This window comes from Manduca sexta, unplaced genomic scaffold (assembly GCF_014839805.1).
Source record: "Manduca sexta isolate Smith_Timp_Sample1 unplaced genomic scaffold, JHU_Msex_v1.0 HiC_scaffold_3617, whole genome shotgun sequence".
NCBI lineage: Eukaryota > Metazoa > Arthropoda > Insecta > Lepidoptera > Sphingidae > Manduca > Manduca sexta.
The window spans coordinates 1-12,661 of record NW_023594705.1 but is presented as its reverse complement, the minus strand read 5'-3'; the positions used below and the strand labels follow the sequence as shown (position 1 = coordinate 12,661).

General features: G+C 32.7%; 1 protein-coding gene across 1 annotated transcript; it reads right to left on the bottom strand.

The window, feature by feature from the left end:
• Positions 1–191: 191 nt before the first annotated feature.
• Positions 192–8,562, bottom strand: LOC119193118 (lachesin-like). Its single transcript, XM_037446776.1, has 8 exons — positions 8,490–8,562; positions 7,210–7,269; positions 5,556–5,659; positions 4,388–4,595; positions 3,912–4,067; positions 2,575–2,582; positions 2,450–2,540; positions 192–325 (listed from the first exon to the last, which is right to left on the bottom strand). The coding sequence occupies exons 1-8, from the start codon at positions 8,560–8,562 to the stop codon at positions 198–200; spliced, it is 828 nt and encodes a 275-aa protein (XP_037302673.1). The 3' UTR covers positions 192–197.
• Between the last annotated feature and the right edge of the window lie 4,099 nt (positions 8,563–12,661).

Sequence of the window (12,661 nt, the reverse complement as noted above, 5' to 3'; positions counted from 1 at the left end):
GTAGTATGTATAGTACAATATAATTGATATGAATATCCACCTTCCTACACATTTATTTTACGGTTAAATCAGAACACATGGCTTTAGTACAAGGAAGACTGCAAACATTTTCAAGTGTTTTGTGCTGTTGCTGATGAAACCATCCATTTTCACTGAAAAGTATTCTCAATAGATTTGATAAGTCTCACCGGAAATGATCATGTCCCTCGATCTGTGGTCCAATAGTTGATTGAGGACGGATACGCTTCTGTGTGGCATTCCAAGGTCACATCTTGACCAATATAAGCCCCTTCTAGTTGATTCGGAATGGACAGCATTGGTGGAACTGTAAAAGTATTTTTATATAGAAATCGTGGCAGAGACTCTTATTATCAGTAAGTTTATCGTTTAAATTTTGGCGATTCAATGCCATTTAATTGTTTTATGCCACTGGCGTTATTCCAATAATGTTAATTACATTGTAACATTTTCATAGGTTATCAGGTAGCCGATATCATAGTTGCCGCGCGGTGAACTCTCAAAATTTTTGTGCTGAATAAAAAAGATTTTTCGATTTAGGTAACATTGGAAAAGAGTATGAAAACTATCAATTTATATGATTTGAATTTTTACTCATTCCGTAAGTTAGTAACGGTAAATATATGATACTTCATTTTTCATTTTATTCGTAATTAAACAGTATTGGAGTAAAGAATTTAAATTCACGTCTAGTTAGTGATTAGTTCTCGCAGTTGAAAGAAAAACGTAAAAATAATTAATAATCATGGATATTTCGGCCTTAAAATTTAATATGACGAAATTTTAAAGGCAGAAATATCCATGATTATTAATTATTTTTACGTTTTTCCTTCAACTGCGAGAACTAATCACTAACTAGACGTGAATTTAAATTCTTTACTTGCCAATACTTGTTTAGTTACCCAGATTAAAGGTGAAACAAAATGTATGAAAATGGAGCTTGAGGTATCGCCTTAAATGTAAATAAAATTCGATATTCAAATAAAATCAATTCGCCTTTGTTTTCACGTCAATTGAAGTTCCAACCGCATCTATCATTTTAAAAATAACGATACGGGTGGTCATCAATAGATTATAAATATAGTTTAAAACAAACAAATCAAAACTGGACTGCACTTTATGATATCATTTCTCAAAACTTGGCAATCTTATGTTTTGTTCAGCCAGTCCGTCGGAATAATCAATTTATATAATTACTAAGTCTTGAAACAAAAAAGATTCTTCTACACAAATATACTGAATATAGGTTATATAGTCCTGTATATAATTGGAAATACGTTTTAATTGTTTCTGGTAAAAAAAATATTTAATATTTGGTAGTAAAACCGGTGATGTAGTTAAGTATGTGTATGTCATATTAATTCATTTATGAAAGGTACGTTCATTGTTGAGTTAAGCGCATACCTTTCTCTTTGAGTACAGAATAGTGTTGTGGATCAATACCCCAAAGGCTTTAATAGATGATAAATTAATACTAATTAGATGATCACTTAATAGATGATAAATTACCACTATTCACGTCTTATAAATTAGAATCCTATCATATTAAAAGTTAATTACACTTGATTTATTAATACCTAGTAATTTTATGTCAAGTCGAGGTAATAATAAAGTGTAAGACCATTATTAATGAACTTGTTACATCATTGAATGCTTAATTTCCTTCCTTTATACTCTTATTGTGGTTTACTCCCAATTTATTTATTTCAAGGGGCACAATATACTCAATATTACGCCACAAAAACCAGTTCCGGGGGGGCTGATAATCAGAATATAATATAACCAAACATAACCATTTTGTATAAACTAGGTTGGCGAGACTCATAAGTTTATAAACCTTTACAAGAAGTTATTAGATTCAAGTAGAAACAAGCACCTAACTTTAGCAAACCTAAATAAGACTTATTCAATAACTACGTTTATCATTATGAGAAATAATTACATATTATACATTTATTCTTGAATATATGAGAAAATGTAAGCATAGTATTATACTTACGTATGGAAATATATATATATACACGTGAAGTAAAATATTTGTATCCCTTTTAAGCATATATAATATATGTTACAAATATACATCGTAAGTTTCTACAACCGATGCACTATAAATGTTTGCAATTAAAGTTACAATATGACGATGTGCTTGCCAAATAAAATGTAAAAACTATTAGTAATGAACAGTGTTGTGGGTAGTACATTTAACTATCTCAAACTATATTTACTTGTAAATATTTAAGTAATTTATTATGTATTGTTTTGTTATGCCGAATGCAAAAATAAAAACAAATATATTAAATTCCACTACTGCATGAGCACTAGTTATAATTAATACGTGATTATAACATCTGACATACTAATCGTAGAACATTATAGTTGTATTCTAATACGTCGTTTATATACATTAACTTCAATTGAACTGTATACTCACATTGTACCATGAGCATGATCCGCTTACTAATCGATGGCGGCACTCCATTAGATGCTATGCACAGGTACGCTCCCATGTGTAATCGAGACACCTTTGTTAGTTGCTCAAAGTTCTCACTCGTCTACCACGCTAACTGTCAACAAAATAAACATCACGTGTACATATGAATGAATAAACGAGATTATACCGCAATCCAAATGGCATAAGTTATACTTTTGCTTAGACTAGCGTTCCTTAAATTACTTTTGCACGCGATTATGATCGCGTGAAAGGACAGTACCGAAAAATTGAAACTGCGGTTTGATTTACTCTTCCTAACTCTATGAGTATAGACCATACTATTTTCGCATGCACACATCATCTTTTAGTATGAGTCTTTGATAGTGGATTGAAGTAAAATACATGCTATCTTAAACTTACTAGTCATCTTCTTAAGCACTAGCCTTAAAATTTCTAGTCTTATATTTTTAGACCGTGATTACATAACGCTAATGCTTAAGCTTGTTTTAGTTCTTCATTATCTCACCTGTTGTCAGAATGAATTATGGGCGGAGAGTTTAATTTGAGGCTTTTGAACTTTCATTGATGTATGCAATTATGAACAAACTAAACCTATAGATAAAATAATTTAGTGTTCTAATCTAATGTTCGTAATATTTAAAATTATTGAAAATTGAAACTTAAGTACTGTGAATAGAACAGTATTGTGTACGTCTATAGTGAAGTTTGAAAAGATGGTAAAAGATTGATGGTAAATCTTAATGCAATATTAAAAGCAGCTCGCGGACGAAGGAAATGGGAAACTTCAGATTATCTCGATATCTACCGAGCAATATACAGTACGGCATTTTATTTCGTTGTATCAAGCTTTTACACCAAACAAAATTAGTTTTGATCAGACAAATTTGAAGCGCTACAAAATTAGAAACTTCATGTCGCTCCATGAATTCGAAACGTTAGTTTGAAAACTATCTCCCGTTATGAGTGATGTTGAAGTATCAACTGACGGAGTCTTATTTACAAATGCAGTATGGTTGAGACCGACTATCATTAATTACTAGCTTTAACAGAGTTTGTTCATTCGGATGACAAACGTTCCAGACATAGTTGCATGCTTCTGTTGTTGGACTGAAAGTGCTTTTGATTTGTAATCCGATAGATTTTAATTGATGACATTAATTCGCTGGAGCGTGCATTTCAAATAAACGTAACAACTTATAAATAACTCACTCACAAGCGATATTTGCCATTGACTCTCACTCATCATCAGTAACGGTCAAAGAGCCATAAGGTTATCTAAGAACAACTATACAAACTAAAGAGGAAGATAAACAGAATTTCGTTCGCGTGAATAAAATAAAGGCCAGATACTTGCGAGGTTATTAGCTCAATATCGATGTAATAAATCCGTAGAAGCTGCGGCCTAATTACTAACTGATACAATTACTCAATTTACACTAACCTGACTCCCCGTTGTAATTGAAATCTTGTCCGTCTTCCCTCCTCCACATGACGTAAGGCTCAGGATACCCCGACGCCCGACACACTAAGGTCACATCGGAACCTTCCCGCACCACCATATCCGTTGACGTCATGTTATCGATGATTGATGGTGGCACTGAGTAAACGGATAGAAAGTATGTTTAAATTAGTGAGTTTCCATGTACGCGGTTACCTAAATTAAATTAATAAATTTGATTGATTATTCTATTGTAAACACATTACACTGTTTATTAGAAAGTCTGGTTATGTTTGCGTTAACTTATGGATATTGTTTTTGTTAATTTTGATAGTGATATATGATGATACGAATATATCCGGTTTTTGCAATGCGAAATAGGTTACGTGAGTAAACAATATTGTTTTTAACGGGGCCTCGAATTGTAGACATAATAAACAGTAAAATATTAAGAAATAGAATACCAAGAATTTACTAACCTACAACTTGAAGATAACCTTTTCTTGACCGCATAGGGTCGGTATTGACTTGACACATGTACCATCCACGGTCAACCTCCTGCACGCTTTTGATATGAAGGTACCACGAGCGGTGGTCATTGTATGAGAGGCTGATGCGAGGGTTCTGTGTTATTATGTTATGATGGATGCTCAGAATGGTCTGTGTGTCCATACGAACCCATGCCACCTGATAAGAAAGTAGATATTCTTCGTTACAATATTATAGCTTTAATAATATCAATAATATAAATATTCTAAAAGAATTCACTAACTGGACGGTGTTAGTTTGACGACAGCAAAAGTGACAATTTTAATTATTTAATAAAAATACTATTCCCAGTTTACTTCCACATTCTATAGAACAAACTTATAATTATTAAAGATTTGTAGTGTTCAATAAAGTACAAGATTAACTAAACATAATAAATTTATTAAATAAAAAGTCGCAGTGGTCGCTGGATGAGGGCTGCTTTATATAAGAGGTCGATCTGGAAATCTTTGAGGAAGGCTATGTTCAGCAGTGAACATCCTGCGGCTGATGGTGATGATGATGAATAAATTGATTTGTATTTTTATAAACAATTATAAATAATATTGTACATCACACATTCCTCAGGTTTAGAGGCGTTTATTAAGTTGTCTACAGTTTGCGTAAAATAGTGCAACGTAAACTAAATAACAGTGCCGCAGAGGTCTCTGGAGTAAAATAGATAAGAACTTATTCACTATTGACGTAGGTAGAGATATCTAGGCTATCTAATACTGTAGCCTTAATAGCTTACTGTACAGTATACACGGTATATATTATTATGCACTTTATACATATATTGTGGGATTGTTTCCGTAAAGGGCATAAAAATGAGAATGCGTTTTAGAACTAAAAACTTGTAACAGTGTTAAAATAAAATTACAAAAAAATATTATAAGAAGAATTTACTACTCTACATATTACATTTAAGTCGGACAGCAATGTAATGTAATGTTCTGAAAAATTGACAATTTACAATCAAATAATTTTCATCGCAGACTTATTGGTTAGTAAATAATTCCAACAAACAGTTGAAGCTATCCAAATAATACAAAAATATTTCTGATCCTTGCTAGGATTTATGTGGGTATGTTTTGTTGATCTCTATTATATAAATACCTTGAATCCTCTTAAATTATCCACAACACACGCCAGTAAAGCGTCTCGGCCTACGGTGACCGTCACATTTGGTATCGGTTCCGCGAATCTCGGATACATCGACTCTGAAAGCAAGCAATCAATATAGCTAAGGTATTGGAACACTCCATTGATATCCAGATATAATATGATGTTTCGGGAGTTAGAGAGAATTCATTGACTAATTCAAAGTTTATTTATTAATGTATTTAAACATATACCTATAATATGAATTATTATACTTAATAATTATCTCAACATTCTGCAAATGGACGGTTTAGTTATTAATTATCCCAATCAGCGTTATTTCTACAACTCGCAAATGATTATCTGCCGTAATTAAGACACAAAACAGTTACTAGTGATTATATTATCAAACGCTTAACTTGGTGTGCTACGCAAATACCAACATTCAGTCGAAAACAACTTTCAAAGAACATAATTGCTTTATCCTAAAAAACACTCCACTTGCATACAAACGCATGAAAAAGAATTGTATCGATTTTAAAGAGAACACTCGTTAGTAAATAGTTTGTACCAACAGTAGTCGGACATTTTAATTTCGCAAATACTCGTACAGAAAAATTACATAGTATTCCCCGAAAGGCCAAGGACGAGAACAATAGCTAGTGTTTCCCAATTTGTAAACATGTTTGTTATAGAAGTTTTAGATCAGGCCGAGGAGTCACAAACATGACGGGCGGTGCCGTCGCGTCTGCTATGAACCGCCATCCCTGGCGCGCCAGCAGGGTTGCCAAATAACTTGCGCGGTACGCGACCATAACTTACGGTAAGTGCCGACTTCGCGCTAATTAGCTGAATTATGTTTATTACTTCTTCCTGTGTACACTTCGTTTTTATGTAACTATGTAGAAGTATTATACTTGTAATTGGAACACGAAAGTCGTTTAGTGAAGTGTTGTTTTTAATGTAGCGTGTAATTTAAAGAGTATCATGAAGCCAGCCAAAAATCAAAATGAAATTAACTAGATGGAAAAGTTTATTACTCGCAACTAAACCAGTATTTGAAGTAATAAATTTATTTATTTGTCTACGCAAATAAAAATATTTTTCGAGCTGTATGAATTCAAGGTGATGGAAATGGCGACCCTGGCGGTAGGGCTGCGTGATTTATTCTCGGGACACCAACGACAAATAGCGGTTTGTAGCGATATCGCTCTTTCACCGGTAAAATAATATATAAAGTGTACAGAGATAAAGAAGGCGGATCCAAAGCTGTGATCATTTAAGCGTTACTGGGCATCTTAGGTTATTTGCACGAATACAAAAATAATTAATTTAATTCAGGAAAGTTTATTTCTGATGTTTATAGGAATGTCATATCAATCATCTTTTACATTAACTGATCAAAGTATAATGGAAATTAGGTGGTTATTATGCAAGAAGAATCATAAAAACCTCCGCTACTATTAAAAACATTTTAGTATTGAGTAGACAGTAACATGTAAGCTGCGAAACAAAATTAATACCTTTTGTGAACTCACAGGTGCGTTGTCTGATTCAAAATATTATTTTAACTCGATGTTAACTCATGCCCTATATTTTCAGGGGAGGTAACACCAACCTACGTATTTATATTTTTGTAATATTAACATTGTAATGGCGGGATCCTTACCGTCAGGGACTTCTATAGGCGCCACGGAAACAACATTTTGCCCCTGTAGGCATTCTCGACCTGTAATCAAAAGATTACAGCAATTACAACATTTATAAAAATGTGTGATATTACTCAAGAAAGATAAATTGATTACTTCAGAATATCTAAAGGTATAACGCTGTTTCATAAAAGTTTTTGAATATAAATTAGGTGGGTGGGAATAGTTTTAAGTCCTGAAAACGAAAAGCAAACCTGCAAAAACAAAAGATGTTCAATGGATAAGCTTGTGACGATAAAAACAGCAGAAAGAAAATGCGCATTTTAAATTAAATCCTAACCTTTATTGTCCAATTTGATACTAGATACGAACAATATTTATTTGTTTGTAAGAGGTTCGAGCATGTGGCAGAGACAAAAGCACACGTACTAGAGATTTGTAATTTTATAAGTATTGTTTTATTTACTGTGGTATTTCTAATTTATTGAATAGTTTGATTATGCTTGTTTAATACTGAAAGTAAGCAAATAATGGTCATCACAGCTGAATAGTTCACTGTTTAATTTTGTATTTTATATTAAGAAAAATAATAAAAAATATGATATTTATGTTGACTGTTTCAATACTAACACTATATCACAATATTATAATTTATTTGTATAACAAATTATAACATGCAAGTTATTATATAGTATCAGGTAATATGTATTTTTCATGTAATTTAAAATATTAGTAAAATAAGATTATTGATGCTTACATTGTTTTGCTTTTATGTTCTCTCCACCCTACGTTGATATTATTTATTAGAGTTATCGTATTTTTATTTACCTTAGTTTTGCTATTAGATTATTAAGATATTTTTATTTTATGTATCATAACAATAATTTAATTCACTGGTAGAAACATTTTATGAGGCACATCTAATTTTTAATTTATTTAAAAAAATACACGATATAGACAATATTAACATATTTTCGCAAATTAAATAAATTAAACGAATAAAGTGTTAACAAAATTATTTTTACTTTTTGCTTTAGTTCGGTTTATTTGCTGTCAGCTTTAGCGATGAATAATGAAATTTTGAATTTAATTAACGATTACTCGATTACTCTGATATTTAGCCAATGAAATATTCAACGTTAATAGAACTGAAAAATTATTCAATACAAATTCTGTACACATTTCAAAAATTTCCTCGAATAAAGATAATAAATGGTTGCTACATCATTAACAATAAGAATCTAATTGTGAGAGATGATTAATAGAGCACTCCACTTTCCACGTCGAATAAATAAATTACCAGCGGTGCGTTCCAGCGGATTTAAAAAATTCATCCTCATATCGATAATCTCTTTAACGTTAACAATTCTCATCTTTAAAGCTAAAAGCGGTAACGGATTTTATTTTCAAGCGAATACGTTAATTGTTTCTGTCATACGACCGTCGCAGAGCGCTATGATACGTTTTTGTCAGGGGGTACGTATACACCATTATGTGTAGCGCTGACAGGCCCACTCCGCGACGGCGACAGCATTGTTCCATTATCGGCGAAGAGATGAATAATTGACACTCTCCACTACGCTCAGTGGATGCGGCGATGATATATGGAGAATGTTATATAGTACAATTAATTTAAATGTGCTAGTTTTATAAATTCAATGTACTATAAAAGAATTGTACGAATTCGTTTAGATTACACTGTATGTAACTTTTAAAATATGCTGATGAGGTTTAAAGGAGCGTGATCTATAAATACTTATTTGTAAGTTAAAGGAATTATTAATGGCAGACTTAGTCTTAAAATTTTATGAAATTGTTTCATGAAAATATATATAAAACCAACTATGAGACAGAAATACCTTTAATTAAATTATAACATACCAAACCAAACATTTTTGCATTACAATACAACAACCGTAAATATGTACGGTGGGTCCTGTTAGGAAACGGGTTATCTTCGGCCACACAACCTTATAATTTAACCTTAAATGTGTGATAGTAAAACATCTTCAATATACCCAACTGAATTAACTAATTACAGCATGTACGTAATTAGCGGAACTATGGTAGAGTAACGAGCAAACGATAGTGGCCGATGCTTTATAAAATATTCAGCCTCAAACAAGAAGAATCAATTACTAGTTTCGTGGCTCAGAGTATGGATACTCCCAACTTCTCGCCGCGTTGACACGGGGTCACTGTGAGGGTAAACATGCCGCTTCCAGCCCAATTGACAACTTACCCATAAGTGGATTGAATTCCGGGAAAATTCAGAAGTCGCCCCATCTGCACTTAATGTATGTAAAGAGATGGGTGCACTCACAGATTTTTCTTTATCTAGGGATGCAAGTAACTTTTAAGTGAAAAGAAGCAATATAAATCGTAGTGTTGTAAAGCTTGCTAATCTTAGTAGAGAACGTTGTGGTTGAGAAATTGTTGATGTTTTGGTTTCGAATCTCATATCATTAAACAAGATTTTCGATAAACTCACGTTTGCGATTATCCAATCACGCTCCTCAAAATTGCGTCTTATAATACATAAAGAAAAGGAAAGAACTACGACTAAACGTGGGTGCATTTGTTACGAGTCTGTTTGCCTCTTTGGCGACGCGACGTGGGCGTTAAACTATCAAATTGAATGAGTATATCATATTCAGAGTTTTAAAAACATATTTTAAACTAAAAATAATGTGCAATAGTTTAGTAACTACAGTTTTTAAATAATTAACCTAGGAATATGCGTTTTTATTTTATATATTTTAGCGGGGAGTTACTAAGTGCTTTACCCTGACAGTTTTGTGGGAGTTGTAATCCATATTTTTAATAATACATAAATCCGCATGTACAGCATATAAATAAATTGTTAATCATGTTTAGCTAAAAATGACTTTTGTAACATTATAAATAAGGATATTTAGTATATTTCTCACACTAATCATACATATTTTACCAGAACAAAAGTACCCTTTCTGTTTCCCGCCTAATTTAATTCGTCTGGCTCAAAGTTTATGCTAAGGGCGAAGGAAGTATTTTCTCACGTAAGAAAAATTTAATGAATCGAAAAAGAAAAATTAAAATATTAAATCAAGCTAAGATAATTTAAAGAATTTAAAGACACGCTCGGCCATTACAGAAAAATGATTTATGAAAAAGTTCACAACCTTATAACCAATTTACGGAAAGTTTTTGTTTTATTTGACACCTAAAGAGACAAATTTTCTTTTTAAATATTATTGAATTAACTACACAGAGTAGATAGTTCGGTTAGCACAATTTTAAGATATTATTATTAAGTTTTATGGGGATTAAATAAAGTAATGACATTTTTGAAAATCAAAACAATACAAATAGTTTAAGAAAGAATTTAAACTGCTCGCCCAATGCGGGTTTGGAGTCAGCTTCTATACGATATCTAGTTGTCAGTAAAGCAAAATGTCTATCCAGAGCCAGCTAAAATATTTCTTTAATCGCTTTCAGTTCGTGGAACTATTGGCGCGAAAGAGGTAGGCACATAGAAATGGCTGAGTTAACAGAAAGGTTCTTTTGTTTGTATTTAGAAATAGGCATAAAATTAGGTATTCATGACTATGTAATACTAAACTTGTGTAAGTTTCTTTTGGTTACATAAGTAGTCGAATGATTTAATCGATTGACATGACGTTCATATTAATAATCGGTGCAATTAAATCGTACATCTTGCCATTAGCTGGTGGTAGGATATATTTTATAACTGCCCGGGTAGCGACGTACACATGGTATTAAATCCCGCCACAGTGGTACATCTAAATGTATCGCGTTGCGGGATCAGTCTGTGTATATCCGGATCCAACAGGCCGGCATAATTGTGTCGACTGCCGAGGGGTAATCATCTTTCGTGAGTCAACATTCTATTGGACCCCACTCCACTTACCATTAGGTGCAGTGGGATCAGTTTGCCGTGCCCACATAAAAAGAACTAAAAAAGCAAATTTCTTAAATCAATATTTCGTAGAAAATAAATTGCGTAGCTTTGACTTTTTAATAATAATATAATAATAATATCAGCCCTGTATTATATACTTGCCCACTGCTGAGCATGGGCCTCCTCTACTACTGAGAGGGATTAGGCCTTAGTCCACCACGCTGGCCTAGTGCAGATTGGTAGACTTCACACACCTTCGAAATTCCTATAGAGAACTTCTCAGATGTGCAGGTTTCCTCACGATGTTTTCCTTTACCGTTAAAGCGAACGATAAATTCATAAAGAATACACACATGATTTTTTAGAAAAGTCAGAGGTGTGTGCCCTTGGGATTTGAACCTGCGGACATTCGTCTTGGCAGTCCGTTCCACACCCAACTAGGCTATCGCCGCTAGACTTTTTTTTTATTACAATTGAATGAGGAGATGAGGCATGCCGTTTGACAGATGGCAATTGGCAAGTGATACGGATACCACCAATTGAAGCGGAAGGCGGGTCGCGTAGCATTCCGTCGAAGAACACAGTTAAGTCGCACAGGTTATATTAATATTAAAGTTATTCCTTCGAAATAATTTGATTATTTTTATGTTTACGTATCGTGTGGTCATATTGTTTTTTACCGAAGACGTTCTGTATATACTTGACCCGTATGTAAGTATGTATGTATGTCCTCGATTTTCTCAAAATTACTTATCGATGATGGTGATGGTGATTTGAATAGGGTTTTCGTTATTTAAATGCATATTTTTGGAAAAGTATCCGTATATTATATATTAGAATCTTCGGAGATAGATAATAAAACTCTTAAATAACGAACAATAAATAACTCGCAATGGCTGTGATGTGTATTATAAATTAACAAAAGAACATAATAATTTAACAAAATTAAACACGACAACAAAGCAAAAAATAGCTTTATATTTGTTATCGTATATTTATACGTGTATTTACTTAGCGTAGGTGTAAATTAAATTAGCCACAGAATACAAATATTAAGTAATTTTTTTTTGTCGTGGTCTTCGAAGACGGTATATTTTTTGTCATTTTAGTACAAATTGAGTCAAACTTCAACTGCTAATAGCTCTCATATAAACGTCTTTTTTGAGAATATTCCCTGAAAAATCATCACAGAAAAACTAATATAATGCGTTTTTCGCGTCCTGGGTATCGAACCCATTAATGTCGATTCAAACAGTATGTGAGTGTAATATCTCACTATTAGACAAATAACTTGATATAATAAGATCTTTCCAACCTATATTTTATTAGCATAGTTATAGGCGGAAGTATGAAGACAAAACGTTGCGTGCCAACCTTCTTAAATTATACTTTGTAATTAAGGCAAAAGAAACGTAAACGGCACGTCTACAAATCCAAGTCAACCTTGGTATTGAAACATTAAATACAGAAATAGACATTTTTAATTGGAGCGCTCACCAGCCCCCTCTGTACTTATTGTGAATACTTAATCCTTGGAAAATTTGAAAGCTTTCACACTTGACCGCGTTTTC

Bases quoted from the DNA above. Each gene is read 5' to 3' on its own strand.
- LOC119193118 (XM_037446776.1), bottom strand. From the start codon at position 8,562: ATGAGAATTGTTAACGTTAAAGAGATTATCGATATGAGGATGAATTTT. The intron at 7,270-8,489 runs GTAATTTATTTA...TTTTGATTACAG, and splicing joins TCCGCTGGAACGCACCGCTG to GTCGAGAATGCCTACAGGGG. The intron at 5,660-7,209 runs GTAAGGATCCCG...GCTTGCTTTCAG, and splicing joins GCCTATAGAAGTCCCTGACG to AGTCGATGTATCCGAGATTC.